This window comes from Sus scrofa, chromosome 6 (assembly GCF_054392235.1).
Source record: "Sus scrofa isolate SSC_HxYL_T2T_F1_AM1 chromosome 6, Sscrofa_HxYL_maternal_Yorkshire_Landrace_v2.0, whole genome shotgun sequence".
NCBI classification, from domain to species: Eukaryota; Metazoa; Chordata; class Mammalia; order Artiodactyla; family Suidae; genus Sus; species Sus scrofa.
The window spans coordinates 172,614,821-172,639,843 of NC_139388.1; the positions used below are offsets into that span (position 1 = coordinate 172,614,821).

At 40.9% G+C, this 25,023-nt stretch overlaps 2 protein-coding genes across 5 annotated transcripts in view; one reads left to right on the forward strand and one right to left on the reverse strand.

Moving 5' to 3' along the window:
* The window catches only part of LOC110261246 (olfactory receptor 2A12-like), a 76,513-nt gene extending 69,525 nt beyond the window's left edge, over window positions 1-6,988 (forward strand). The window contains exon 5 of one of the 2 annotated variants that reach the window (XM_084965415.1): window positions 3,712-6,988. In XM_084965415.1, coding sequence (XP_084821541.1) covers window positions 3,719-4,666 — 948 coding nt within the window. In that variant the 5' untranslated portion in view covers window positions 3,712-3,718 and the 3' untranslated portion in view covers window positions 4,667-6,988. The remainder of the gene's footprint in view (window positions 1-3,711) is intronic. The other variant, XM_084965414.1, reaches the window with a different exon arrangement.
* OR10AK7H (olfactory receptor family 10 subfamily AK member 7H) overlaps window positions 1-25,023 on the reverse strand; it is a 164,041-nt gene that overhangs the window by 50,983 nt on the left and 88,035 nt on the right. The window contains exons 4-7 of one of the 3 annotated variants that reach the window (XR_014808547.1): window positions 8,328-8,489; window positions 7,422-7,547; window positions 7,118-7,204; window positions 1,969-2,428 (exon numbers count right to left, since the gene is read on the reverse strand). The exons of 1 other annotated variant lie outside the window; for it this stretch is intronic. The gene's annotated coding sequence lies outside the window, so the exon portion shown is untranslated. Of the gene's footprint in view, window positions 1-1,968; window positions 2,429-7,117; window positions 7,205-7,367; window positions 7,548-8,327; window positions 8,490-25,023 lie in introns of those variants that run through there. One more of the 3 variants, XR_014808549.1, reaches the window with a different exon arrangement.

Genomic DNA, 25,023 nt, shown 5'->3' on the forward strand with positions numbered 1-25,023 from the left:
AAGTTTTAATTTATAGATTCAATTTTTTTTGGAAAGACAGTAGACTCTTCTGACTTTTAGTTCTTATTTGTCAGTTTTGGTAATTTCTGTTTTCTAAGGTATTTGTTCATTTTGTTTAATTGTCAAATTTATTGGTATAAAGTGTTTGTAATTTTTAAATCAGCTTTTAAATGGCTATAGGATCTATAGGAATGTCCCCCTTTTCATTCCTGATGTTGGTAATTTGTGTTTTCTTTCTTTTTCTTTCTTTTTTTTTTCTTCTTTTATGATTTACAACATTGTATTAGTTTCAGGTGTTATTTTTCGTTATCAGTCTTGCTAAGGACTTGCTAAGGATTATATGCTATTTCAGAGAATGAATTTTTGGCTCTGTTGATTTTTCTCCATTATAAGTTTGTCTACCATTTCATTGTTTTTTGTGCTTATCTTCATGATTTATTTCCTTCCACACCTTTTGGGGTGTGTTTTGTAGCTCCTTTTCTAGCTTCTTGAGGTGAAAGTTCAGTTGATTAATTTTTAGCCTTTTTGTATTCTAATATACACATTTAAGGCTTTAAATTTCCCCCTAAGCACTTATAATGTTTATTTTATCAACACTTACTTTAATATATACTAATTTCCATTTTTATTTTAATTTGTCCCATAAATTATTTAGAAGTGTATGCTAATTTCAAAGGAGTTGGGTACTTCCCCATTATATTTATTTTGAAATGGATTTCTAGCCAGTTTAGTAGTTTAGAGAGTATACACTAAATGACTTGCATCCCTTGGACTTTCTTGAGCTTACATTTATGATGCAGCATATGGTCAGTTCTGACAAATGTTTCATGAAGCTACACTGTTTCTTTTGGTTAGTATTTAAATGGTGTATTTTTCCCCTAGCATGTCTATGACCTTACATAAAAGTGTATTTCTTTTTTCCCCAAAGTTTGTTGAGATATAATTGATGTAACATTGGGTAAGTGTGAGTAAACAGTGTATTGATTTGATGTATTCATATATTGCAGCATGAGTAAGGGGTGTTTCTTGTGAATAATATGTAGGGTTTTTAAAAAAACTCATTTGAAAATATGACTTTTATTAGAATATTTAGTCCTTTTGCATTTAAAGTAATTACCTATATAAGTTCATACCATCTCTCCACTTATTTTCTATTCATCTGACTTTTTTTTTTTTTTTTTTTTTTGTCTTTTTGCATTTTCTAGGGCCGCAGCCACACAGCATATGGAGGTTCCCAGGCTAGGGGTTGAGTCAGAGCTGTAGCCACCAGCCTGCACCACAGACACAGCAATATGGGATCTGAGCCCGTGTCTGTGACCTACACCACAGCTCACGGCAATGCTGGATCGTTAACCCACTGCACGAGGCCAGGTATGGAACCCGCAACCTCATGGTTCCTAGTCGGATTCACGACGGGAACTCCCATTTGACTATCTTATGTTCGACTTTTTTCCTCTTTCAAAAGAGCGTTATTTTAGATTAATGAACATTTTTTAGTTCATTTTCTCCTGTTTCAGGTTGTTGGCTATACATTTTTTATTCTTTTATTGATTTTCCTGGATATTATAACGTGTATCTTTGGCCTGTCACAGTCTACTGCAAGTGATCATTTTTAGCGCTTTTCCAAGTATGCTAAATATTTAGAATACTGACTTTATTTAGATCACGCTGCATTTCTTATTCTATTGTTGCCATAATCTTTTGTTTTTCACTTAAGTCCCATAAAACTCTATTAATGGCTTTCATTCGTTATTTATACTTATCCTTTCCATGAGGGTCTCTTCATTCCTTTTGCATTTTTGTGTTTCTGTCACTTTCTTGCTGCCTGGAGAATTCCCCTGAAACAATCTCACTTTTGTTTGTCTGAAAAAGTGTTTATTTCACATTAAAAATATTTTTCAAAAACTTCTTTTGGAAATAACTGAAAAACCCTCAGAAAAGCGGAAAGAATATTACAGAGAAATCCTATATGTTCCATACCTAGATTTATTATTTTTAGCATAATTGTTATTATAATTTCCAGAACTATTTCAGAATAATTTACAAATATCATGTTCCTTTACCCTTTAATAGGTCAGAAAATTGTTCTTAAGACTTAAGAGAATAAGGTAATTCTCTTCTATAGCAGTTATCAAATTCAGGAAATTTAATACGGACACACTTGTCTAAACTAATCTAACTCATATTCTAGTTTTAGGAATCGTCAGATGAATGTCTTTTATAATATCCCCCCCCCCCCGGATTATATCTTACTTTGGTTGGTATATTTTTTTCAGTCTCCTTGCGTCTCTTGTAGATTCTTAGCCTTTGCTTGTTTTTCATATAGACATTTTTTGAAGATTAGAAGGTAGTTACTTTACAGAATACTCCTCAGTTTAGGTGTCTTTGATGTTTCCTCATGATTAGATTCAGACTTTGCATTTTTTGCCTGAAATAATATATAGGTGATACATTGTTAGGATTTCACTATGGAAACACGTTGGGTCCACCTGTTCCTTGTTGGTAATGTTCATTGACTCAGTTAAGATGTTGTCCAGTTTCTCTGCTGATAGCTACTATTTACTTCTGTAATTTCTAATTACTTTATGGATGGATAGCTTGTAACTATGTAACATTCTGTTCCTTATCTATTCCTTCCCCCATAGATTTAGCATCTGTATTGGTCAGGATCCTGGCAGGACACAGAACACACCAGTAATGTAGATGGAGAAGATTAATATACAGAATTGCTAACTAGTGAAAAGTGGATAACTGCTAAAAGGAGAAGAAAAAAAGAAAAAGAACTCTAACAGATCCAGAGGTAGCAAGTGAGGTGGGGGAGGGAAGGCAGCTACTGCCTCATGGTTGAAGAACAGCACACACATTGAAGGGACTAAGGATTTAGGAAGTACTTCCCTCCCTACATCTCCCCAGTCCTGACACGCTCTCCCCTCCCACCCCTCCCAAAAAAAGACGGAGCTCAGACTTTTTCAAACATGGTTTGCGGTGGGGGCGGGGGGGGGAGTATTGGTGGTGGCTGGTGGTCGGGGAAGAGCACAAGCCAGAGCTCGCATAGAAGTGGCCACGAGGTGGCAAGAGTGGGTGTGGTCTGAGTGTGACTGTGGTTGGTCCACTGAGGTCAGTGTGATGGGTCTACTGCCCTTCTACACAGCCCATTGGCTCTCAGGCCAAGAGGACTGAAGACCCAGCGCAAGTGCCTTCCTGCTGCAATCCTCACAATGCCCCTCTGTCGCCCCTTACTGATAATGCTTCACACTGTCAGCTGCTGAGGAGAAATGCTTACAGGGTGAGGAGGTGTTTGTAGCATCCTCGGACAAACTCCACGGCAGAGGGGAAGGCCACCTCTGCAGGTTTGCGGGCAGGTGCTGATGTGGTGACTGATTGTTGCTAGACACACGAGTGACCTGTTTGTCCACTGAGGGGTGGGGAATAAGAGGGGGGAGACTGTATATGAGCATTTTCCTGCTCTTTGGTGTTTGAAGGCCTTGTGTACGACGCTTCACATACATTGCCCCAACTCCATAGAAACCCTGAGAGGTGAATACTCTTAGCCACGTTTTATGGATGAGGAGACCGAGGCTCAGAGAAGTAGCTGATCCACAGTAGTAGGTGAGCGGTGGGCCCAGAATTAGAACCCTAGCCTGTCTGCCTCCAGCCCTTACTGGACTATGAACGTTAGATGACATTTAAACGAATGTGACTCTCTCATAGGCCAGCCATGTGGATGCCTCCAGGGCAGAACCAAAGCTGGGTTTCTGAATTTATCCTGCGTGGCTTTTCCTGTGACCCCATGTCCAACAGGATCCTCTTCATTGCCTTTCTTCTCCTCTACCTGAGCTCAGTCCTTGGCAATGGGCTCATCGTCATCCTGATATGTCTGGACGTGAATCTCCACACGCCCATGTACTTTTTCCTCTGCATCCTCTCCCTGCTGGATGTGGGCTGTGTCACCACCACCGTGCCCCAGATGTTGGTGCATCTTCTCGCTCAATCTCAGACCATCGCCTTTGCTGGCTGCTGGCTACAAATGTATGTGTTTGGTGCCTTGGGTCTGACCGAGTGCCTTTTGTTTGTGGTCATGGCGTATGATCGGTATGTGGCCATTTGCTACCCCCTGCATTACACTGTCCTCCTCAGCTGGGGCCTGTGTACACGGCTGGCTGCTGGGACCTGGGCCTGCGGTTTCTTCTCCTCTCTGATCCATACTTTTTCCACCATGCGGCTGCCATACTGTGGGCCCAACGTGGTCAACCACTACTTCTGCGAAGGTCCCTCAGTGCGAAGCTTGGCTTGCACGGACACCCACCTCATTGCGATGGTGGACCTGGTCATCAGCGTCTTCATGGTTGTTGTCCCCCTCTCCCTCATTCTGGCTTCCTACATCAGCATTGTCCAGGCCATTCTCAAGATCAAGTCCACGCAGGCCCGCTGCAAGGCTTTCTCTACCTGTGCTTCCCACCTGACGGTGGTCACATTCTTCTATGCTCCAGCCACCTACATCTACATGAGGCCCAACTCCAGCTACTCCCCTGAGCGAGACAAGCAGATCTCACTCTTTTACAATGTCTTCACGGCCCTGCTCAACCCCGTGGTCTACAGTCTGAGGAACAAGGACATCAAGGGGGCTTTCTTCAAAGTGATGGGAAGGGGTAGAGTGGCCTGGTGAACTGGGAGACAGGAGGGGCCTGGGGTAGAACATCCAGTCCTGTGAAAGGGGGACAGCATACATTTGAACCACCGTAGCGCTTGGCCAGTGGAACAAAGGTGGTCCATGGAACCAACACGGCTGTCTTGATCAACTTGCTATATTGTGTGCACTGAGGAACAACTCCATAGCCTCAGTGGCTTACACAGCGAAAGTTCATGTATCGCTCATGTTCTATGTCAGTCGTAGGTAGCTTTCTGCCATTGGATTCTTGGATGCAGCCTGAAGGAGGAGGCCCTGTCTGGAACATGGCAGTCTTGGGACAGAGAGAAAGGAGCAGTGACCAAAATACATGAAGACTCTTAAAGCTTCTGCTCAGAAGTGACACACAACTCTTTGCTCACGTCCTTTTGGCCAAAGTAGGTCCTATGGTCAAGCCTGATGGTAAAAGGGCAGCACGTGTTTTCTTCCCATGGAAAAGGAATGCAGGTCACATGGTGATGAGTGTGGGTGTGTATTCCCTCCACAGTGAGAGCAGCCAGTAATGAAGGTGACAATATAATCTACCACTGTGGCACTGGAACCAATAGAATACATGTAACCCATAGGGTATATGGTAACTGTAAGTGACATGGTATGCGGACACCGTTGACGGTCAAGGCGATGTAGGCAATCATAGTGGTACATGCCATCAATACAGATCTGTAGCCACCATTAAAACCTGAGCCAATGCATGGAACCAGTTTAACCCACAGACCTGACGTGGTGCGTGGAACCAGTGTGGTTCACGGGGCTGACGTGGTGTATTCTGCACGGTCTTGTGGAAAGACCCCGAAACCTGACCCTGAGTGGCCTGGGTTCTAGTCCCAACCATGCTAACTTGTTTTGGGGCTTTGGGCAATTTACTTTCTTCCCCTGGATCTTACTCATCTGTGGAATGACTGCCTCAAACTGAATGGTCTCCGGGACCTCTGTATCTCTAAAATTCTATGTCACGGTGGGTGGAGTGCATGAAACTCAAGGGTAATAAACTTGTGAATCTTCTGTGAACCCTAAGATGAATAAGGGAACCAGGGAAGACTAAAAAAGTTGTGTATGCACTGCCCATTTGTAAACCAAAAGAGGCAGCACACACACCAGGGCCTTTTATTCTTTCAAGGGACCTAAATGACATATGAGGCTGGCTGAGAACTCTGGCGTAGAGTCTCAGAGTTAGCATGGGCTTCCAGCTTTCTTTCAGACCTCACTGATTGCCTTGTCTTGGAGATGAGTCAATTCAATTCCAGTATTTCTTGAGCATCCGTTAAGCCCAACCACTATCAGGCACTGTGGACTCAAGACAGGTACGTGGAAAGATTTACAGTCATGAAATTATACCAGCACAACCCAAGTAGATGCCGTAATGACCTGTGGGAATGATGGCCTCATGGGAGGGAGATCTCTCCGTGAGTGCCGGACGCAGAGGACCAAGCTAAACCTCCCCCACTCCCATTCACTGTGTACCTCAGCACTTTGGAAGCTCTCCAGAGCTCAGAGTCTGGGAGAGGGAGAGGGAAACCAAAAGAAGCTTGAGAGTATTCCTCCCACCCACCGTGGAATGGTAGGTTGAAATAGAAATTAGGTTTAGTCACTGCGAGATGAAGTTGCAGAACCCTCAGAAAACCATGCACTGTGATAAAGAAAAGTGGAGGGGGAAACCTGCTTACCAAGGGCTGACAGGTAAGGTCTTGGTGATGAATAGGATTTAGCTGATATCTGAGGATGAGAAAGAGTCACCCAAGCAAAGAGCCAGGAGAAAGGCATTTATGGTGAGAGGTCATTAGATGTCCACTTGTGTTTCTAGGCTTCCATTCAGTCTTGCCAGGTTCTAAAAGCAAGAGTGACCTGAGCAGAAGGGGCTTCACCCTTCAAAACATAACTCAGTAACAGTCAGATGGAAGAGATACAGAGCAGAGGGCATGAGGGCGGGTGCATGGAGCATCCTTGCCTTTCCTGGGCAAGTGACACCCCAGGCACCTCTGAGTGTTCCCCAGGCTGGAGGTTCCCTGGCTCTTTCTTTCCCTGGCTCTTTCTTCAAACAGTGCCATGTAGGGGTCTCTTCTTTAGAGGTGTTTTAATGTAAGGAACCCTCCAGCTTCAGTCCAGGATAAGGAGGAAGCATGTGTGGTTGAGGGGTTCATCCTTCGTTTCCCAGATGTCTATTGATTGTCTTCAGTCTCACACCTCACTCCTATCCTGTGTCTTATTTAGTGTCCCTGAGTTCTGGGCTTCTCCCACTTCTCCAAGAGTAAGCCCCCAGCATGGCAGATGTTACATGGCTGGTGCTGGGGTGTGTGGTTGAGACTTTCTGCAGCCCTATTCCCAGTGCCCATTTCAGTACCCTGCATCCACCCCACTCTGTCCGGTGTCCTGACCTCCCTCCAGAGTTCTGGGAGGTGGGGCTCTCTGCCTAGTGGTGCCCCAGTGGCTCACCTTGTGGTTCCTCCAGCTTCTAAACACGTCTTCCAGTTTCTTGGTTGCTCATGCTTCTCTCCTGTTTTCTCTGTTGAGGATTTGTACCTTTTACAAATTCATTGATTATCCTTAATTGGGGTCTGGATTCCGAGGAGATATGGTAGGCCTTTAGTCTGCCATTTTTAACTGTAATTCTACCACTAGTTTACAGGATTAAGAGTCTGATCAGCGAACTTGGGCAGGAGGGAGAAATATGAGACTCAGGATAGGATATGTCAGAGCTAGGCTTTGACATCTCTTTGTTTATGTGGGCGGCACACACCTTGGGCATTCCAGACAAGGACTGCCAGCATTGCTCAGTGGATGTGATACTTGCAGCGATCACATTTTAGCCTCGTGTGGAGTGATGTCATCGCATGCCCCTGTGGTCTTCACATTCCAGGCTGACCTAGAGAGGAGGGTGCAGGCATGAGAAAGAAGCCTGTGGAGAAGGGGGAAGACCTGGGCTTGTAGGGACCTGGACTTGAATCAGGCCCTGCTGCACTGTCCTTTCCTGCTGCCTATAGTGGAGGCCTATGGACCCTGGCCCCCTGGCATGGAAGCTCCATGCGGGTAAGTGCTGCTGCGCCTGTATCCCCAGTACCTGGAACAGCATGCAGCACACCCTTCAACTTTGCACTTATTTGTTGAATGAAAGAATGGATGTCGTTGAAGGAGTTACATAGAAATGAACCCTGAGATCCATCTCACAGAAGCTACACTGTGCAATTAACTTAAAGGATAATCTTTCAGTAAATGTTGCCAGGAGACCAGAGGCAGAGTGGTATCCATGGAGTGTGGTTTCCACAGTGTCCCAGTTTAGGGGTTTTCCCTGTGCAAGGGAAGGTCCTGCGAGGGGGATTACAGAGCCCTAAGTTAAGTTGGGGCTGATCAAGCCTCTTCCACCTCCACCACGTCACTCTGAAATTCCAGCTTAATTCCCTTTTATGGTCACACAACCTCTGGATCTAACGTTTTCTGGGCTTTTGCTTGTTTTTTTTTTAATGAGAACATAAGATTTTTTTATTTAAAAAATTTTTTGAGTATAATTGGCTCAAAATATATTAGTTTCGCAGCACCATCTATGGTCTCATCCCCAGGTTTATAATGATGAACAAGCTTGGCACATTTCCAGACCCTCTGCAACTCTATAGTGACGAGTGATCTGGGGGCCCCCTCGGTTGGTTACCTGCAAGGACAAGGAGGGTCCCAGCAGGGCAGGGCTGACCAAGCTTGGTCTCACTTCTCACTCCTATTATGGCTGCTGGGCCTGCCACAAGCTGTGCTGGTCGAAGATGTAACATTTCTGCATGTACACTTTGTATCCACAGAAGCCAGGCCTTTCTTTTCTCTTTAAGAAAATGAAGAAGCGTGAGTCAAATTTCTTGTGCTTCATAATATTTTTCTAAGTTGCTTAATTATCCAACTTGGATGATCAATTACTTTATTTCTTTAAGTTTTACTGAGATACAACTGACACACAGCCCTGTATAAATTGAATGTGTACAGAATAATGATATGGAGATCAGGAAACGGTTGTTACAAAAAGTTTAGTGAACATGTATCACCTCATATAAATTCAAAAGTAAAGAAATGGAAATAACATTTTCCTTGTTGATGAGAACGCTTAGGAATTATTCTCTTAGTAACTTTTACATATAACATAAAGCAATGTTAATTATATTTATTGTGTTGTACATTACAACCCGAGCGCTTATTTACCTTGCGACTTGAAGTTTGCACCTTTTGACTGTCTTCATCCAATTCCCTCTCCCCTCCCACCTCTGGTAACCACAAACCTGATCTCTTTCTCTATTTTTGGAGTATAAGTGGCCCACAACTTTACCTTGGTTCCTATTAGACAACATAGTGCACCAATATTTACATACATTTCAAAATGATCACCATAGTTACAACATATCATTGCACAGAGATATTACATAGTAACTGACTTCATTTCCCACATTGGTCATTTCATAACTGTAACTTACTTATTTGGTAACTGAAAGTTTGTGCCTCTTAATATCCCTCACCAATTTCTTTCCTCCTCCCCAACCCTCTCCTCTCCGGCAACCTTCTGTTTGTTCTTAGCACCTATAAGTGCTTCTGTAGTGTTATGTTTGTCAATTTTTCTTTTGGTTCCACGTACAAATGAGATTATACAGTATTCGTCTTTCTCCATCTGACTTGCTTCACTTAGCATAGTACCATGTAGGTCCATCCATGTTGTCATAAATGGCAAGATTTCATTTTTAATGGCTGAATAATGTTCCATTATGTATGGATATCTGTGTGTGCGTATGTATATATCCTATATATCACATCAGCTTTACCTATTCATCTATTGCTTGTGTTGGTTCCATGTCTTGGCTATTGTAAACAATGCTGCAATGAACATGGGGGTGCGAACATATTTTCTAATTAGTGTTTTTTTATTTTTCAGATAAATACTCAAGGGTGGGATCCTGGAGGGTTTGGTAGTTCTACTTTTAATTTTTGGGGGAAGCTCCATACTGTTTTCCATAGTGGCTGCATCGGTTTACATTCCCACTAATGGTGTATGAGGGTTCTGTTTTCTCCACATCCTCACCAAAAGCTGTTGTCTTTTTATGATTGCCGTTCTGACAGGTGTGAGGTGATATCTGAATGTGGTTTTTAAAAATTACTCAATGAATTTTATCACATTTATTGTTGTGCAACAATCATCACAACTAAATTTTATAGCATTTCCATCCCAAACCCTCAGTGCATCCTCCCACACCCCAACCTGTCTCATTTGGAAACCATAAGTTTTTCAAAGTCTGTGAGTCAGTATCTGTTCTGCAAAGTTCATTGTGTCCTTTTTTTAGATTCCACATGTCAGTGATAGCATTTGCTGCTGGTGTCTCATTGTCTGACTGACCTCACTTAGCATGATAATTTCTAGGTCCTTCCATGTTGCTTCAAATGCTGATATTTCTTTCCTTTTAATGGCTGAGTAATATTCCATTGTGTATATGTACCACTTCTTCTTTTTTTTGCATGCATATTTATTTTTATTTTTTTACGGAATAAAATTCATACATTTAAACACAATTACATTCACACAGATTATTATATCATGGATCTTAAGAAACAGATTAAGTGACTCCCTATGGATAAGTGCAATGGAAAATATGCTGAGACAAATTGAAATTTATTCTATACTTTATCCCATTTTGTATGGCTTTCATCCTTACTGTTTAGTATTATCTATTACATTTCAATTTTCTTTAACAATTAGCATTATATTAAAATTGTTATATTATGCAACTAAAATTTATAAAGAAGAAAGCCTTATATACCATTAAGTATTTTATATAGCATAGTAAAAAGAATAACTTAACTGGTAAGCATAACAAAAATAATACACCCTCTAAAAATAAGTAAAACATAAAATGCATAAGTTGGTTAAAAAACAGTGTGACTATATAAATATGTCCTCACAATTTGTTCCATCTCATTGATTCTTCAATAAAGTCATTACGCCATTCTAGGTGATGTGATAAACAAGACATTATAGATTTTACATTGTACCATGGAGAGAAATGGTTATTAATAATGCAATTGTAGAACTATATTATTAATTGTGCAGTTTCATTATTTAATTATAATTATCATAAGTTCTTTGATGGAGAGGAAATCAGAATCAGATCTAAGAAGACTTAAGCATTCCAAGAATGATGTCAAATGACCCCCTTCATGGTGGATTATGTACTTATTTACTATGAGATATATTTCTTCTCCAGAGATTCCTTGTTTGTGTATCAATTGTAGATTTTTGGTTTGCAGTTATTCTGAAGTTTTGATATGAGTCTATATGTATATGAGATTGTTTTAGGTTGTTGTTCTCTTAATTGCAAGTTCATCTCCAGTGTCCTGCATTTGTACCCTCCTCTTCTCATGATTTCTGATTTTGGTGGTATAATTGTGCATGGATGATTTCATATCCTTACTGTATATATACCTTTACTGGTGAGCCTTGTCATTTGTGGCATTTTTGTTTCCTGTTGTGGCCTTTTCTTCTCTACCTAGAGACGTTCCTTTAGTATTTGTTGTAAGGCTGGTTTAGTGGTGCTGAATTCTCTCAGCTTTTGCTTACCTGTGAAGGTTTTGATTTCTCCTTCAAATCTGAATGAGAGCCTTGCTGGGTAGAGTAATCTTGCTTGGAGGTTTTTCCCTTTCATCACGTGAAGTATATCATGCCACTCCCTTCTGGCCTGCAGAGTTTCTGCTGAAAAATCTGCCAATAACCTTATTGGGGTTCCCTTGTATGTTACTTGTTTCTTTTCCCTAGCTGCTTTCAAGATTTTCTCTTTGTCTTTCATTTTGGTCAGTATGATTAGTGTGTGTCTCAGGGGGTTCCTCCTTGGGTTTATTTTACGTGGTACTCATTGTGCTTCCTGAATTTGAGTGAGTGATTCCTTTCCCATGTTAGGGAAGTTTTTGGCTATTATCTCTTGGAATATGTTTTCTCTCCCCTTCTCTCTCTCTTCTCCTTCTGGCACCCCTATAATACGGATGTTGGTGTGTTTCACGTCGTCCCAGAGTTCTCTGAGACTCTCTTCATTTGTTTTCAATCTTTTTTCTCTTTTCTGTTCCATGTCTGTGATTTCCTCTGATCTGTCCTCCACCTCGCCTATTTGTTCTTCTGCCTCCTGTATTCTGCTGTTGGCTGCTTCTAATGGGTTTTTATTTCAGTTATTGTATTTTGCATCTCTTCTTGTTTAAGTTTTATATCTTGTATGTCTTTGCTCAGTGCTTCCTGTGAATTATTCATCCTTTCCTCCAGTTTATTTCCAACATCTTGCATCATCTTCAGCATCAACAGTCTAAAGTTTTTTTCAAGGAGGCTGAGAATCTCCTGATCACTTAGCTGTTTTTCTGGGGTTTTTCCTTTCTCCCTCATCTGAGTTATAGTTCTCTGTCTTTTCATTTTTATAGGTTTTTGATGTGGTGATCTTTTTATAGATAACAGAGTTGTGGCCCTCTCTTAGTTCTGGGGCCTGCACCCCTTGCAACTGAAGTTGGTCTGGGGGCTTGCTGTAGGCTTCCTGATGGGAGTGGCTGATGCCTGCCCACTGGTAGATGGAGCTGATTCCTATCCCTCTCGTGGGTGAGGCATTGTCTCTGGGTGAGATTAGAGATGGCTGTGTGCCGGGGGGGTCTTTAGGCAGCCTGTTTACTGATGGGCAAGACTGTGATCGCACCTGGATTGTTGTTTGCCCTGGGGCTTCTCAGCAGCTGGCTGACGAGTGAGGCCAGATTTTCCCAAAATGGCCACCTCCAGAGAAAGGCACTGCTGCTGAATATTCCCGAGAGCTTTGCTTTCAATGTCCTTCCCTCACAACAAGCCACATTCAGCCCTGTTTTCCAGGATGTCCTCCCAGAACTGCAGTCAGGTTTGACCCAGATTCCTATGGAGAATTTGCTTTGCTTTGGGACCCAGTGCACATGAAAGTCTGTGTGTGCCTTTTAAGAATGGGGTCTCTATTTCCCCCTGTCCCGTGGAGCTCCTGTGTACAAGCTCCAGTGGCCTTCAATGCCGGATGCTCCAGGGGCTCTTTCTCCCAGTGCCAGATCCCCACACGTGGGAGTTTGATGTGGGGCTCAGAACACTCACTCCTGTATGTGATTCTCTGTGAACCAGTTACTTTGCAGTCTGCTGGGCTTCCCACCTGAGAGGTATAGAGTTGCTTATATCACGTGGTCACCCCTCCTACCTCTTGATGTGGCCTCCCCTTTGTCTTCTTGTGTGGGATATCTTTTTGAAAGTTTCCGGTCCATTTGATTGCAGATTGCTCAGCATTTGGTTGTAACTTTTTTTTTTTTTTTAGGAGAGCAGTTGAGCTCCAGTCCTTCTATTCTGCCATCTTAATCCCCTCCCTCATTGTGGTTTTAAGTTTTGTTGCTCTAATAATTAGTGATGTTTAGCATCTTTTCATGTGCTTGTTGGCCATCTGTATATCTTCTTTGGAAAAATGCCTGTTATAGGTCTTCTGCCCATTTTTTGATTGGGTTGTTTTGGGTTTGTTTGTTTGTTTGTTTGTTTTGACATTGAGTTGTATGAGCTGCTTGTATGTTTTTGATATTAACCTCTATTGGCCAAATCATTCACAGATATTTTCTTCCATTCCATGGGTTGTCTTTTCATGTTTTTATGGTTTCCTTTGCTTTGTAAAAACTTTTGTTTGGTCGAGCCCCATTTGTATATTTTTGCTTTTATTTTTCCTAGAAGACTCATCTAAGAAAATATTGCTATAATTTATGTCAGAGAATATTTTGTCTATGTTCTCTTGTAGAAGTTTTATGGTGTCAAGTCTTGTATTTAGGTCTTTAAACGATTTTGAGTATTTTTGTATGTGATGTGAAGGAATGCTCTCCTTTCATTGATTTACATGTAGCTGTCTGGTTTTTCCCCACACCACATACTGATGAGCCTGTCACGTCTCCATTGTATATTCTTGCCTCTTTTGTCATAGATTAATTGACCATAAGTTCCTGAGTTTACTTCTGGCCTCTCTATTCTGTTCCATTGATCTATGTCTGTCTTTGTGCCAACACCATGATCTTTGGGGGTACTGTAGCTTTGTAGTACATTCAGAATCTGGGACTATGATACCTCAAGCTTTGTTATTTTTTCCCCAAGATTGATTTGGCAATTTGGGGTCTTGTGTAGTTCCATATGAATTTTAGGATTATTTGTTCTAGTTCTGTGAAAAATGACTTTTTTTTTTAATGGGGATTACATTAAATCTGAAGTATTTAATGTAAATACTTTGGGTAGTGTGGCTATTTTAACAATAGCAATTCTTCCAGTCCAATAGCCTGAATTTTTTTTTCTGTTTTCTTTCTCTCTTTCTTTATTCCTGTTTGTTTTTGTTGGTATTTTGGTACTGCACTTGTAGCATATGAAAGTTCCTAGGCTTGGGGTCGAATCAGAGCTTCAGTTGCCAACCTATATCATAGCCACAGCAACACAGGATCCCAGCTGCAGCTGCAGCCTACACCACAGCTCAGGGCAATGCTGGATCCTTAACCCACTGAGCGAGGCCAGGAATCGAACTTGCCTCCTTATAGATACTAGTCAGATATGTAACCTGCTGAGCCACAACTGGAACTCCTGGTAAGCTTTTTTTTTTTTTTAATGGGATTTTAAATGGGTTTTTTTTTAAACTTTCTGTTTCTGGCATTTTGTTATTCTTGTAAAGAAATGCAACAGATTTGTGTATGGTAATCTTCTATCTTGCTACTTTGTGGAATTCATGTATTATTTCTAGTAGATTTTGCATGGAGACTTTATCATGTTCTTGAAACAGAGTATCATGTCATCTGCAAATAGTTACAGTTTTAATCGTCCATTCTAGTTTGGATACCATTTATTTCCTTTTCTTGACTGATTGCTGAGCCTAGAACTTCCAATACTGTATTAAATAGAAGTGGTGATAGTGGGCATCTTCATCTTTCCTGAATTTAGTGGGCAGGCTTTCATCTTTTCACTGTTAAGTATCATGTTGGCAGTGGGTTTGTCATATATGACTTTCAATGTATTGAAATATGTTACCTCTTTACCCACATTGGTGAGAGTTTTCATCATGAGCAGATGTTGAATTTTGTCAAAAGGTTTTTCTGTATCTATTGAAATAATCATGTGGCTTTGTTATCTTTCCTTTTGTTAATGTGCTATATCACATTGATTGATGTATATGTTGAACTATATTTGTGACAGTGGAATGAATCCAACTTGACCATCGTGTGTGATCCTATTTATTTATTGTTAGATTGTGTTCCTAGAATTTTATTACTTTCTTTTCATCTACATTCATCAGAGGTGTTGGCCTGTAATTTTCTTTCTTTCTCTGTCTGTCTTTCTGTCTTTCTCCTTCCTTCCTTCCTTCTTTCTTTCTTTCTCTCTCTCTTTCCTTCCTTCCTTTCCTTCTTTCTCTTTCTTTTGCTCGCTCTCTTTCTTTCCTTCTTTCCTTTCCTTCCTTCTTTCTTTCTCTTTCTTTCTTTCTTTTCTTTTCCTTCTTTCCTTCTTTCCTTTCCTTCTTTCTTTCTTCTTTTTCTTTTCTTTATTTCCTTCCTTCCTTCTTTCTTTCTCTTTCTTTCTGTCTTCTTTCTTCTTTTTCTCTACTTCCTTCCTTTCCTTCTTTCCTTCCTTCTCTTTCTTTCCTTCCTTTCCTTCTTTCTTTTTCTTTTTATTTCTCTTTCTTTCCTTCTTTCCTTTCCTTCCTTCTTTCTTTCTCTTTCTTCTTTTTCTTTTCTTTTCTTTCCTTCCTTCCTTCTTTCTTTCTCTTTCTTTTTTCTTTTTCTTTTCTTTTCTTTCTTTCTTTCCTTCCTTTCCGTCCTTCTTTCTTTCTCTTTCTCTTTCTTTCCTTCCTTCCTTTCCTTCTTTCTTTTTTTCTTTATTTCTTTTGTTTCTTTCTTTCTTCCTCCCTTCCTTCCTTCCTTCCTTCCTTTTTTCTTTTTTGTAGTTTGTTGGTCTGGTATTGGTATAAGGGTGATGGTGGCCTCATAGAATGAATTTGGGAATGTTCTCGCCTCTTCAAGTTTTTGGAGCAATTTGAGGAGAGGTATAAAGTTCTTCTGTGTACATAGCCATCTGGTCTTAGACCTTTGCAGAGTATTATTATTATTATTATTATTAAAGATTCTATTTCACTTCTGGTGGTGAGTCTGTTCAAATGATTTATTTCTCCTTGACTCAGTTTCAGTAGACTGTATTTTTCTACACACTTGTCCACTTCTTCTAGATTGTCCAATTTGTTATCATGTAACTGTTTATTGTATTCTCTTATGATTTTTTGCATTTCTGTGGTATCATCTGTCACTTCTCTGATTTCCTATCTTATTTTATTTGAGTCTTCTGTCTTTTCTTCTTGGTGAGCCTGGCTTGAAGTGTGTTGATTTTGGTTTTCTCAAAATACCAGAACTAGCTTTTAGTGTTATCTTACACTAATTTTTTTCATCTCTATTTTATTTATTTCATCTCTGATCTTTATTATTTCATTTGTTCTGTAAACTTTGGGTTTTGTTCTCTTTTTCTAATTTTTTTAGGTAGTAGGTTAGGTTGTTTGAGATTTTTCTTATTTCCTGGAGAAGTTTGTCATTAGAAACTTCCCTCTTAGAATTGTTTTTTCGGCCTCTCACAGATCTTGTAAGGTTGTGTTTTCATTGTCTAGTGGTATTTTCTGATTTCTTCTCTGATTACATCATTGACTCCTTCACTTTCCAATAACTTGTTCTTTAGTCTCCATGTGTTTGTTTTATTACTGTTTTTCTTTTTGTGGCTGATTTCTAGTTTCATATCATGGTGATCTAAAAGATGTTTGGATTGATTTGTATCCTTTTAAATTTGTTGATTTTGTTTTCGGATTGAATATGTGGTTTATCCTAGAGAATGTTACATGTGTGCTTGAAAAGAATGTCTCTCATTTTCTTTCAATGCAGTGTCCTATGTATATATCAAGTCCATATATATATATATTCCCACTGGTTTATTGTGTCATGTAGGACATCTTTCGGCTTATTGATTTTCTACCTGGATGATCTCTGGTGATGATAATGGGGGCATTAAAATCTCTTACTATTATTACGTTTTTGTCCATTTCTCCTTTTATGTCTGTTAGTGTTTGTTTTGCATAATTATATTCTCCTATATTGAGTGCATATGTAAGTTAGTGACTGTAATATACTCTTCTTGTATCGATCCCTTTATTATTATATAATGCCCCTCTTTTTCTTTCTTTATGGCTTTGTTTTACAGTATGTTTTGTCTGATATGAGTATTGCTATCCCTGCTTTCTTGTCTTTCCATTTTCATGAACTGTCTTTTTCCATCCCCTCTCTTTCATGCTTTGTATGTCTTTTGCCCTGAAGGGAGTGTATTGTAGGCAGTATATTGTACTTTCTTGATGTTTTGTTTGTTTAGTTTTGTCTTTTTTTTTTTTTTTTTTTTTCCATTTCTTGGGCCGCTCCCTTGGCGTATGGAGGTTCCCAGGCTAGTGGTCTAATCAGAGCTGTAGCCACAGGCCTACGCCACAGCCACAGAAACACGGGATCCGAGCCACGTCTGCTCCCTATACCACAGCTCATGGCAATGCCAGATCCTTAACCCACTGAGCAAGGTGAGGGATTGAACCCACAACCCCATGGTTCCAAGTCGGATTCGTTACCCCCTGAGCCATGACCGGAACTCCTTTCTTGGATTTTTGAATCTGATATGCCATTCTGTGTCCTTTGATTGGAGAGTTTAATCCATTAATATTTAAAGTAATTATTTATAGGTATGTGCTTATTGCCATTTTAAACCTTGTTTTCCAGTTGTTATTTCTTTTTTCTTTCTTCTTCTTTTTGCTTTTCTTTTTGTGGTTTGATGTTTTCTTTTGTAGTATGTTTGAATTCCTCTTTTCGGTTGTTGTGAATCTGTTGTATGGTTTTCTGGTAATTGAAAATTTTCAATTTATATATAAGGATTATTTTCCACTTACGGTTGTTACAAAATATTGGCTAGATTCGCCATATTGTACAATACATCCTCAAGCCTATCTTACTGTGTGGTCTGTTTTGGATTTGTAGTTACCAGAGAGTTCAAGAATGTTGACCTACAACCGTATGTACTTACTTTAAACCGATAATCATACAAGTTTAAATCACTCCAAGAGATACATTTTTTACTGCCTTCCTGCAAATTTGTGGGGTTTGATTTCCTACTTTCTCTCTTCATGTTTATCCTTTTACTGATTATTGTATTTATGATTGTTTTGAGGACTTTTTATTTTTTAAAATCTATGTACTGGCTTATTTAAGTAATCTCAGCCCTTTTATAAATTTTCCTTTCCTTTTGTGACTTTCCCTTTCCTATAGATTCTTGCTTCTTTTCTATTTAGAGACAACCCTCCAAAATTTCTTTTAGGGTAGGTGTAACATTACTGAATTCTTTTAGTTTTTGCTTTTCTGAGAAATTCTCTATCTCTCCTTCTATTCTAAGTGACAGTCCTGCTGGGTAGGATATCCTGAACTGCACATTTCCCCTTACAGGACTTTGAATATATCATACCACTTCCTTCTGGCTTGTAAAATTTCTTCAAAGAAATCAGCTGATCACCTTACAGGGCTTCCTTTGTGACTGAATTTTTGCTTTTCCCTTGCTGCCTTTAGAATCCTTTCTTTAACTTTTCCCATTTTAACTATGACATGTCTTGGGTCTGTTGGGATATGTGTGGGTCTGTTTGGGTTCATCTTTTGGGGACCCTCTGTACTCCCTGTATCTGAATGTCTTTCCTTCTTTAGGTTTGGGGACTTTTTCAGCCAGCATTTCTTCACATACATCATCTTTGATCCCATTCTCTCTCTTTTTCTTCTTCATGAAGCCCTGTTATGTGTAGGTTGGCATGCTTTATATTATTCCACAATTCTCCTACGTTGCTTTCATTTGTCTTTCTGTCTGCTATTCTGATTGGCTGGTTTCCATCATTCTATGTTTCAGATCACTTATCCATTCTTCGGTGCCCTTTAATCTGCTACTCCTTGCTTCTAGATTTGTTTTTATCTTGACATTGAATTGTCTATTTTGGATTGTTTCATCTTTATAGTTTCTTGTTCCTTACTACAGTGCTCTATCTGTATCTGTTTCTATGAATAATCTTTCTTAATCCAGTTAGCATTTTTATTTTCTTCTTTTTGAACTCAGGTGCTAGTAGACTGGTGTGGTCTGTTTCATTATCGGTTCTTTCAGGGGATTTTTTGGTGTGCTTTTAATTGGGAGTAGACCCTCTGCCTTTGCATTTTACTTCACTTTCTTTGTCTCCATGAATTTAGGAGAAACAGTTATTTACTGTGGTCTCGAAGCAGTATTTTTATGTGGGAGTATCCCTGTGTAGACTGTGTGTCCAGTATTTTTGGTAAAAGGGCTGGTTTGGTATGGATGCCAGCCACGTCTTTCCTCCGAGTGTGCTGGCCATTATCCCCTTGATTGGCTGTGTTGTTGGCGTTGTAGTATCTAGAGGTTGTGCTGGATGTGAAGTGGGGCTTCCTCTCTGCTCCATGGCTATTACAACCCTGTCAGGGCTGGGGTTCGCTCCCAGTTGATAGAGGAGAAGCCCTGACAGCCAGGTGTGGTCAGTCCCCATTGCTCTTGAGTGTATGCTCTGCCCCAAACGAGATGATTGCTGAAGCAAGGGAGGCCTGTTTGGTCACAGCAGACATATGCCCTGCCTACGTAGGAGCCCATGGTTCCACTCAGAAGGAGGAAAAAGTCCCATCCCTTTCTCTGCTGTGTTCATCACAGATCGAGTGCAAAGCTGTGATTTGGAGTAGGCCGTAGCTGGGGCTGGTGGTTGGGGCATTGTGGTTGCAGGAATCGATGCAGCTGTGCTATCACCTGAGATCTGGGTTGCCTCTGGGACCGACATCTTCAAGGACCTGTCTGCCCCAGATCTAGTGCTAAGTCCAGGCATGGAGTGGGCAGAGCTGGGGCATCTTACTGGGAAATGAATCACTGCACATGCCTGCCCCATTCTATTTGCCAAGGACTCGGTGCTTAGCCACTGCATGTTTTAATGGCACTTTCCCATGCATGAGCTGACAGTGTCTTCCTGGATAGATTCAACCACCCCCATGCATGCACTGACAATATTCTCTGTAGCTCTTTCTCTAGCATACATCAGGGACCCTGGTCTTTCTCTGTGTAGCTGGACCAAGTCTTTGCCCTGATCTTGCACAAAGCTGTAGAGTATACTGAATGGGCCCAGAGTGTTGGCTCCTTCAGGCTGAGAAGTATGGTAAGGTAGCAACCACCAGTGTAAGGGTCTCTCTGCCATTGTTTTTAGCAAGCCAGCATGAACGCTCTCCTCATGAGGAGAGCCTAGGCTTCTCCAGCCCTTCTGTCTTAGAGGATTCCCCAGCAGTCAGGGGAACTTGTCCCCTCTGCGCAGGACCCCATGACTGGATGCCCAGATTGTGGTTCACCATGCTTACTCCCCAGAGGGAAGGACCCACTCCTGTGGCCTTGCTCTTCCTAGCAGATCCCTCCGAGGTGTGCAGGTCCAGACCGGATGACTTTTTCCTTCCTTTTTCTTTTTGGTCATACCTGGTTATGTGATCTTCCTTGCAGCTTTGGTTGTATGAGGTTCTTCTCATAGTTTCCAGTTAGTTTTCCGTGAGAATTGCTCCCCATGTAGATGTATTTCCTATATGTTTCTGGGGCGAGGTGAGCTCCACATCCTCCTATTCTGCCATCTTGATCCCTGTCCTAGTAATTGCTCTTGAATGAGAATTTGGCTGGGTATGAAATGCTAAATTAATATAGTTCTTTTTTCTTAGCAATTAGAATATAACATTCAACTGTATTCTCTTTTTCAATAAGAATTCTCCTTTTAGTTGAATTTTTATGAACAACCTGTCTATTCTCTTCTATGGATTTTAAGATCTCTTTCTCTTTCATGTTTACAATTCACTCTGTTATATCCAGATGTAGATTTGCTTTTTTTTTTAAAGAATTCATTGTGTGTTCTTGTCTAATGATTGATTTGTAAAAGAAGCTCACTTGTTAATACTTCAACTATTTCCTCTTCTGCATTCTCTCTAGTTTCTCCTTTTGTACTCTTATTAGACATATGCTGGATTTTAAAATTCTGTTCTCCATGCCTCTTGACATTTACTTCACAGTCAGTTGTTCTGATCACCAAATTCCAATGTTTGTGTGTAGGGGTGGGTGGAGAGGGATTCTCCACATCACCAAGCAGTGCTTCAACGCCACCTGGGCGTTCTGTCATTCCACTCAGAGATAGCATCCAGTGCCACGGGATAAAGGCTCAATACCACAAGACCACCCTCCATTTCAGATGCCAATCACAGTCAATGAAGAAGCAGTCTAAGGAAATAGGGAGGTTTTCTAGCCATGAGGATGGACGTCCAGAGGGTACAAAGAAAAGGTGTGTGAAACAGGGGAGTCAAAGGTACTGGGGGGTCAAGGGAGAATAATCAAAATACGATGGTGGGAAGAATACAGGACATAACAGGGAACCAAGTGGGCTTATGATTTGAGTGGCGATATAAGGCATCTGGACGGATAAAAAGGGAGAAGTGATTTTAAAAACAGCCAGAGGAAGAAGAGAGGATGCAGTGGCCTCCTAAATCATCTGCCATGGCGTTGGACCTCTCAGGTAGTGGACAGGAACGTCCCAAGGTAGTCATTAGGCATTCAGGAGTGGCCGACCCTCCTATCCGATTTGGCCCTGTGTTTCTGCTTCCAGATAAGGGTCATTCAAAATATTCATGGACCGCAGGGATCAAGAGGAAATCTATGCTATAAACTTCAGATATGAAGTACCATGTGGGATCTTGACCAGAAATGTGGAGGGAGTCATGCTGACTTGTCAGGGCTCTGTGTCATTTTGTGCTCCCTCCTGCATGCCCCTTCCTCTGTGACTTTTGGCCCACGTTCTAGTTGTACCTGCCTTGTCACCTACTGCCTGCCTAGACAGTTCTCTGTCTGGCCTTCATCAGCAATATTGGTAAAATGGACATAATATCTCTTCTGAGTACCTCATCTTTGCAGAGGGACATGAATGATGCAAAAGAGCTTTAGAAATGTAACAAGTTAAATAGATGGAAGCATTGACTTCTCCCCACTCTGGCCATCTCTGCTTCAGATCCATTCTCCTAGACCCCAACCTTCGCTCCCCTAGGCTTTGGATCAGTGTCTGTATACTGGGGCAAAACTGTGTGTTATGCCAAGGAATAAGGACTGCTATTGGACTCCATTCCTTCTCTTTGCCTTTCACTATCACCACTTCTCAACCTAGAAACTGGGACCGTTGCTCTGAATGATAGGGCCGCCTTGTTGGCTCCAGAGGGAGGAATATATATGCTCCATAATGGGCATTCTGACATGGGGTGTTTCAAATGGTCATGTGTCAGATAACTACTGTAGCAGGTGTGAGCTTCCAATTTCTCATTTTCACCAGATAGGTAACTAACTATATGCCAGTTGGAAAAATGACAAGAAAGATACCTCCAATTTCCACATCTCAACCCTAACCTCCACCTCCTCTCTCTGTTCCTTCTTGCTCTCATGGTCCAACACACCTTCCTTCCCTGTCTGCTCAATCTTTCAGCCCTCAGACTAGCCCCAAGCTCTACCCACCTCCTTCAGACTTCAGCCATGCCCATTTTCCTCCTCTGACTAATTTTTCTTTCCTGCCACCCTACCTTCATAACTTCCATGTCCAGCTTTTCCCCTTTCCCGTCTAGACCATCCACCTGCAGCCCTGTTTGTCTTGCTCCCCTATGGTGTTAATCCTTTATTCCCACTCCCCCTTCAAGCCCTTCCTTATAGACCTTTAGGCTCTGTCCCTCACCAACACTCCAGCCATGCCCAATCAGATCTGATGATTTGGTATCTCATCCTGGGAAGGTGGTTTCTCTATTATTGGAACGGATATGGGTACACTTCAGAATTGCCGGGAATGTGGATTCCCAGACGTTTTACCGAGTTGACCTGGAGAATTCAAGGTGATGGCCAAGCAACATTCAGCTTGAAGGTGAGCTCGGTTCCTTACGAGACTCCTTTTCTGTGACAGTGTTTTCAGCCATGTACAGACACTGTTTATCTCACTTCTATCTGCATTTTGTAAACTTCGTCCTCATCCTATCAGTCTCTTCAGATGCGGATCAAAATCCTAACATGGAGTTCCCATCTTGGCGCAGCAGAAACGAATCCGACTAGGAACCATGAGGTTGTGGGATCAAGCCCTGGCCTCGCTCAGTGGGTTAAGGATACAGTATTGCTGAGGGCTGTGATGTAGGTCACAGACGCAGCTCGGATCTGTCATTGCTGTGGCTCTGGCATAGGCCGGCAACAACAGCTCTTACTAGACCCCTAGCCTGGGAACCTCCATATGCCGCAGGTACAGCCCGAGAAAGACAAAAGACAAAAAAAATCCTAATGCATTTTTGGGGGAACTTGAAAAGTTATTTGTATGGCTATACAAAGGACCAAGAATAGCCAAGAATTGGTCAGAACACTTTCCCTGTCAAAATCAGAACTTATTAAAAAAGTATGGTCATTAAGGTAGTGTAATACTGGTGCAAACATAGACAAATAGGTGAATGGCATACAATAGATTCCAGAAACAGATTCATACATATATGAACACTTGACTTAAGACAAATGTGTCATAGAGGAAAATCATGAATAGGACTATATTTTCAATAAATTGGTCTGTGTCAATTGGACCCTCATGGGAAAAAACTAAGCTGGATTCTTACCTAATATTATATTCAAAAATCAGGTCGAACTCCTATATCTAAAATGAAATGGTAAAAACATAAATTGTCTGGTCATGCTTGGCTATTAACCACTTGAGATGTGCCTTAAAAATTTATTATAGTTGATTTACAAAGTTTTGTCAATCTATGCTGTACTGCAAACTTACCCAGTTATACATTTATATACACTTATATGTTAAAAATAATGTGGTACCTCATTTTTCACATTATCCTCCATCATGTTACACACAAGTGACTAGATACAGTTCCCTGTGCTGTATAGCAGGATCTCATTACTTATCCATTCCAAATGCAAGAGTTTGCATGTACTAACCCCAAATTCACAGTCCATCCCACTACCCTCCACCTCCCTCTTGGAAACCACAAGTCTGTTCTCCAAGTCCACGAGTTTGTTTCTTTTCTGTAGCTAGGTTCATTGGTGCCATATATTAGATTCTATATGCAAGTGATATCATATGGTGTTTGTCTTTGTCTTTCTGACTTACTTCCCTTAGTATGAGAGTCTCTTGTTCCATCCATGTTGCTGCAGATGGCATTATTTTGTTCTTTTTTATGGCTGAGTGGTATTCCGTTGTGTATAGGTACCACATCTTCCTAATCCATTCATCTGTCATTGGACAATTACGTGTTTCTATGTCTTGGCGATTGTGAATAGAGCTGCAGTGACAACACTGGTGAATGTATCTTTTTTCAAGGAAAGTTTTGTCTGGATAGACGCCCAGGAGCGGGATTGCTGGATCATATGGTAGTTCTATATTTAGTTTTCTTAGGTACCTCCACACTGTTTTCCATAGTGTTTGTACCAGTTTACATTCCTGCCAAAGTGTAGGAGGGTTCCCTTTTCTCCACACCCTCTCCAGCATTTGTTATTTGTTGATTTACTAATGATGGCCATTCTGAACAGTGTGAGATGGTGACTCATTGTAGTTTTAATTTCTCAGATAATTAGTGATGTTGACCATATTTTCATGTGCCTGTTGGCCATCTGTATGTCTTCTTTGGAAATACATCTATTTAGGTCTTCTGCCCATTTTTCAATTGGGCTGATGTTTGTTTGTTTGGGTTTGTTTTTTGCTATTGAGTTGAACGAGTTGTTTGTATACTTTGGAGATTAAGCCATTGTCAGTTGCATCGTTTGAAACTATTTTATCCCATTCTGTAGATTGTCTTTCTTTATAGTTCCCTTTGATGTGTAAAACTTGTTTCATTAGATCCCACTGGTTTATTTTTGTTTTTATTTCTATTGCTTTGGGAGACTGAACTAAGAAAACATTTATATGGTTGATGTTGGAGAATGTTTTGCCTATGTTGTCTTCTAGGAGTCTTATGGTGTCTTATGTTTAAATCTTTAAGCCATTTTATTTTTGTGCATAGTGTGAGGCTGTGTTCTAGTTTCATTGATTTACATGCAGCTGTCCAGTTTTGCCAGCACCACTTGCTGAAGAGACTATTTCCCAATTTATACCCTTCCGTCCTTTGTTGAAGATTAATTGACCACAGGTGTCTGGGTTTATTTCTGGGTTCTCTATTCTGTTCCATTGGTTTGTGTGTATGTTTTGGTACCTATAACAGTC